General features: G+C 49.5%; 1 protein-coding gene across 1 annotated transcript; it reads left to right on the forward strand.

The window, feature by feature from the left end:
• Window positions 1–461: 461 nt before the first annotated feature.
• ARPC4 (actin related protein 2/3 complex subunit 4) lies at window positions 462–5,814 on the forward strand (the record flags this gene model as incomplete). Its single annotated transcript, XM_026661824.1, has 4 exons — window positions 462–593; window positions 693–788; window positions 964–1,134; window positions 4,964–5,814. Coding segments are annotated over 4 exons (405 nt in total), but the record flags the coding sequence as incomplete, so codon positions are not given.
• Between the last annotated feature and the right edge of the window lie 133 nt (window positions 5,815–5,947).

The following is a 5,947-nucleotide window of genomic DNA, read 5'->3' on the forward strand; positions in this document are numbered from 1 at the left end:
TACACAGCCCTTTGCAGGCAAGGCGTCTTTTCCTCCTCCCCCTCTGCCAAGCCACTGGCTACAGCTAAGGGTCTTGGCTGCTCATTGGCTGCGTCTGGTGTGAGTCTAACTCCTAGTGCAGGGTTCCACACACATGTCACAGCTGGCACAATTGGTACTAATTACCCATCTGGTCAGGCCCATCAGGGAAGCTGAGGACTGGACGGACCAAGGAGGCTTGTGGGTGGCTCCTGTGGGACAGAGATGAGGCATGTTGGCAGGGGTAGTGCTGCTCATGCTGGACTTGTTCAGTCCCCAGAGCTGTACATCTGGCATCAGTGCTATGTACAAAAGTGCAAGCTTCTGTATTACAATGAGGTTCCTACACTTTTCCCCAGCCGCAAGTGGCCTGGTGGGTGGCTGCCCCTTGTGTCATGCACGTGCATTGGGCTGGCAGCTGCTCCCTCCTCCATGCATGCTGATGTCTTTCCTGGGTTTGCAGGAGTAGCAAAGAGCTGCTGTTGCAGCCGGTGATCATCAGCAGGAATGAGAAAGAGAAGGTTCTGATCGAGGGGTCCATCAACTCCGTGAGAGTCAGCATTGCAGTGAAACAGGTGAGCCTGCGGGAGGGAGGGGCGGAGCTGCAGATGAGGGAAAGGGTTGGTGGCTTGCACTCGGCTTGAGGAAGCCTGACTTCCCCTTCCCCTCTTCAGGCGGACGAGATCGAGAAGATCCTGTGCCACAAATTCATGCGCTTCATGATGATGAGGGCTGAGAACTTCTTCATCCTGCGCAGGAAACCCGTGGAGGTGAGATGGCTTGGGGGGCAAATCCTGTGGTGCAAGACAGGGACACTTCTACTCGCCTGCTTTGGCAGCTCACTAACGTGAGCGTATTTGCCACGGTGCTGAGCTGCCAGGCAGGGCAAAGGGGCTTTGGTGCTGATCACTGACCAGGTGTTGCTCCTTTCCTCTCCCCAACTAGGGTTATGACATCAGCTTCCTGATCACAAACTTCCACACGGAGCAGATGTACAAGCACAAGCTAGTGGACTTTGTGATCCACTTCATGGAAGAGATTGACAAGGAGATCAGTGAGATGAAGCTGTCCGTCAACGCCAGGGCTCGCATCGTGGCTGAGGAGTTCCTCAAGAACGTGAGCGTCTAGGCAGGGGAACAGCAGCCTGTTTTCCTTCCCCTCCCCATTGCAAGAAGGGGCTCGTGGGCAGCCTGTTATTGACCAGGGAAAGCTTTGGGGGTAACAGCTAGACAAAGGGGGCCTACGGCCCTTCCTCAGAGATGTGGGAACCTGGCCTTACAGCGAGGCCTGGCACATCCCCACTGTCTGAATGTGGGGAGGGGGAGCCTGGATTGCAAGAACCAGCATGGGAACAACGTTTCCTTTAGAGGGCTTTGCAAAGGGTCATATGGAAGCCTGTTTGGGTCTCCTGACTCTGCCCCTTAAAAAGGTCTAGTTAGAACACAGGCAGTCCCATGTATGTGGTCTCTGCCTGGAGTGTGGCATAGGGAGGGGCGAGGGTACAAAATATGTAGGAATGATGGCGCACGTCACACTCAGCGGGAGGGGCGTGGTACTATAGCTGAAAGAAAGCAGAGTTAAATATAGTAAATGACTCAAACTGTACTATAGAATCTCACTGGATAGAAATTCTATACTTGGATAATAAAATTAGAGCAGTAGGAATATACTGCCAGCCACCTGACCAGGATGGTGCTGGTGACCGGGAAATGCTCAGGGAGATTAGAGAGGCTACATTCGAACAGCCAGACTGGGTCAGACCAAAGGTCCATCCAGCCCAGTTTCCTGTCTTCTGACAGTGGCCAATGCCAGGTGTCCCACAGAGAATGAACAGAACAGGGCAATAATTGAGTGATCCATCCCCTGTTGCCCATTCCCAGCTTCTGGCAAACAGAGGCTAGGGACACCATCCCTGCCCATCCTGGCTAATACAAAAACAGAAAGCCCAATAATAATGAATTACTTCAGCTAGCCCCATGTTGACTGGGTACAGATCACCTCAGGATGGGATGCAGAGATGAAATTTTTTTGACACCGTAAATGACTGTTTCTTGGAGCAGCTAGTCCTGGAACCCACAAGGGGAGAGGCAATTCTTGATTTAGTCCTGAGTGGAGCACAGGATCTGGTCCAAGAGGTGAATGTAGCTGAACTGCTTGGTAATAGCGACTATAATGTAATTAAATATAACATCCTTGTAGAAGGGGAAATACCAAAGAAAATCACCACAGTAGCATTTAACTTAAAAAAGGGGAACTATACAAAAATGAGGAAGCTAGTTAAACAGAAATTGAAAAGAACAGTCACAAGCGTGAAAATGCCTGCACGCTACATAGAAACCTTTTAAAAACACCATAATGAGGCACAAACTAAATGTATAAAAGAACTGTAAGAGGACCAAAAAAGATCACCATGGCTAAACAGTAAAAGAGGTGGTTAGAAACAAAGATATCTTTTAGAAACTGAGGAAAATAGAAAGAAGCATAAACTCTGGCAAGTCACGTGTAACAATAGAATTAGGCAGGGCAAAGAATGTGAAGAGCAACTAGCAAAAGACAAAAGCTAACAGCAAAAAGACGTGTTTAAGTACATCAGAAGCAGGAAGCCACCAGTCAGTGGAGCCACTGGACAGTCGAGGTTCTAAAACAGCAGCCAAGGAAAATAAGCCCATTGGGGAGAAACTACATGATTTCTTTGCGTCCGTTTTTCACTGCAGGGAAGGAGAGGGAGATTCCCAAAGTGGAGCCATTCTATTTAGGTGACAGATCTGAGGAACTGTCCCAAACTGAGGTGTCAATAGAGGAGGCTTTGGAACAAATTGATAAATTAAACAGTAGTAAGTCACCAGGACCAGATGGTATCACCCAAGAGTTCTGAAGGAACTAAAATATGAAACTGCAGAACTACTAACTGTGGTATATAATCTATCGCTTAAATCAGCCTCTCTGGGTGACTGGAGGATAGCTAATGTGATGCTAGTTGCTGTTTTTTTTTTTTTTAAAGCCTCTAAAGGCGATCCTGGCAATTACAGGCCAGTAAGCCTAACTTCAGTACCGGGCAAATTGGTTGAATCCAGAGTAAAGAACAGAATTATTAGACATAGAGATAAATGAGATGTTGGGGAAGAGTCAGTGCCGGTTTTGTAAAGGGAAATCATGCCTTACCAGTCTGTTCGAGTTCTTTCGGGGTGTCAACAAATGTGAACAAAGGTGACCCAGTGGATACAGTGTACTTGGACTTTCAGACAGCCTTTGATAAGGTCCCTCACCAAAGGCTCTTAAGCAAAGTAAGGAGTCATGGGATAAGAGGGAAGGTCCTCTCATGGATTGGTAACTGGTTAAAAGATAGGAAACAAAGGGTAGGAATAAATGGTCAGTTTTCACAATGGAGAAAAATAGCATGGTCCCCCTAAGGACTGTACTGTGACCAATACTATTTAACATAGTCATAATGATCTGGGAAAAGGGATAAACAGTGAGGTGGTAAAGGTTGCAGATGTTGTAAAACTAAAGGTAGTTAAGTTGAGAGCAGACTGCAAAGAGTTAAAAAGGATCTCTGAAAACTAGGTGACTGGGCAACAAAATGGCAGGTTAAATTCAGTGTTGATAAATGCAAAGTGATGCACATGGGAAACCAGAATCCCAACGCTACATACAACATGATGGGGTCACAGCTAATTTAGACCCCTCAAGAAAGAGATCATTGAGCAGATCGGAGAACTATCCACAATGACTCCATCTGCAGCAGCAGTCAGAAAAGCTAACAATAGTTAGGGACAATTAGGAAAGGGTTAGATAATAAAACAGAAAATATCCTAACGCCATCATATAAATCCATGGTACGCCGAGACCACTGAATACTGCGTGCAGATGTGGTTGCCCTATCTCAAAAAAAAAAAAAAAAAAATTTTTTTTTTTTTTTTTTTTTTTAATTGGAAGAAGTATAGAGAAGGGCAACCAAAATGATGAGGGGTTTGGAACAGCTTCCATATGAGATTAAAAAGACTGGACTGGGTCAGCTTTGGAAAGAGACTATTGAGGGGGGATAGGCTAGAGGTCTATAAAATCATGACTGGTGTGGAGAAAGTAAATAAGTGCTGTTTACTCCTTCTCCTAACACAAGAACCAGGAAACGAAATTAATGGGTAGGTGGTCAAACAAACATAAGGAAGTACTTCACACAACAGTCAACCTGTGGAACTCATTGCCAGGGGAGGTGAAGACCAAAAGTATAACTGGGTTCAAAAACTACTAGGTAAGTTCCTGGAGGACAGGTCCATCAATGGCTACTAGCCAAGATAGTCAGGGACGCAAGCCTGTGTGCTGGGTGTCCCTAAACATCCGACTGCCAGAAGCTGGGACTGGTTGACAAGATGGATCACTCCCTCTGAAGCATCTGGCACTGGCCGTTGTTGATCTGACCCAGTATGGCCATGCTATGCTCCTATGATCCCTGGAGGGTGCAGTTTGGGGAGGGCCTGCATGGGGTGATGTGAAGGCCCCCGGAGGTAGGACTCATCACGGGGGATGAGGGCCTGCTGCCAGATGGTGTGGGCATTCCTGATACCCCGTTAAATGAGGGAGCAGTGTGGTACCAAGTGACTTGATGGCTGCAGCAGGCAGACTCCTGCAGGGATGGGAGTTCAGTGGGGTGGGGCAGGGCAGGCGTGGGTGCGCAGTGGGTTCGGTTGGCTGGTTGGCAGCTCAACCTCTTCAGGTGAAGAGCTGTGCAGAAAGAAGTGGCCATCTCCAGAGCGCAGGTCCCAACTTCCCATGCTCCGTGAGCTGGCTGGAGTGTCCAGTCCTGGGATCTGTACTTTCCATAGGCTGCCCCCTCTCTAGTAAAGTGCAAAGTTACAGTAGCTCGCAGGGCCCTGCACAGGCTGGGGGTGTGGGTGCACAGGGACTAATGGGCACCTGACCACCTTTCTTTTTTCCTTCCTTCCAGTTTTAGAGCGTGGTGCTGGACTCCACAGCTCAGGTTCTCATTCTCTCCTGCGTCTGCACAGCTGCCCTGCTAGGGAGGGCCATGCCCAGGGCCTTGCTATCTGGAAGAGATGAGAAGCAATCAGATCTTCAGGAGCTGTCCAAGTGGAATGTACATTGATTCTCCGCCGGCCCCAGGGGAAGGGAGGGGGAGGAGTTAATAGTTTGAACCAGACTCTGTGCTTGTTTGAGACTGTCAACTCCGTATTCTTTTTTTAAATGACCAATCATTGCTGTAATTGTCCGAGGCTCTGGGGGCTGGAGGGGAGCTCTGGCTACTCCAGCACCTGAGGCTGGTACCTGCTAGCTGGCATTCCAACTGAAGGCTGCGCCTACTCAGTTATCAGGTCCCTTCGACCAGCTGCCGTAAAGCAGCCCTCATGCACATGGCGTTCTGGAGACACAGCTCTGAGCCTAATCCCAGGGTTAGGGCTTCCAGCAAGTCGGGGGGCGTAGAGCAGCTGTCCTGGGCTAGGCAGTGATGTTCTTTTGGGCCAGGCCTGGCAACCGCCAATTCCCAATCTCCACAGCCTCCCTGCTGCAGCTCTAGGTAGGGGTGTAGCTGGGCAGAGTGGGCAGCCCTGCCCCAGGACTGCAGGGAGTGCTGCTCTCCTTCAACCCCATCCGTCTGGCATAGGATTAGGCAGCATATCCTCCTGCCTGTGGCCTTCACCTTCCCTTTCTCTGCCTGGGGTGGAGGAGGCTGGACTCCCTGACGGAGCTGGAATCTGTAACATGTGCTTCTTTTGCTATTGCACTTGCTGTTCTTGCTCTGGTACCTTCCCCATTAAAGCCTTTTTCCTGCCTCTCTGAGGGTGGCCTGCTGGTGGGGGGTTCCTGTGTGCTCCTGGGGGCAGGGCAGTCTGGGGGGCCCTCAGTTCAGAGCGGTGGGGGGCTGGCACCAGCTGAAGCCCTGTCTGCACCTGCCAGGAGCTGGGGTGTGGGT

Source organism: Terrapene carolina, unplaced genomic scaffold (genome assembly GCF_002925995.2).
Source record: "Terrapene carolina triunguis isolate 2854851 unplaced genomic scaffold, T_m_triunguis-2.0 Scaffold17814, whole genome shotgun sequence".
NCBI lineage: Eukaryota > Metazoa > Chordata > Testudines > Emydidae > Terrapene > Terrapene triunguis.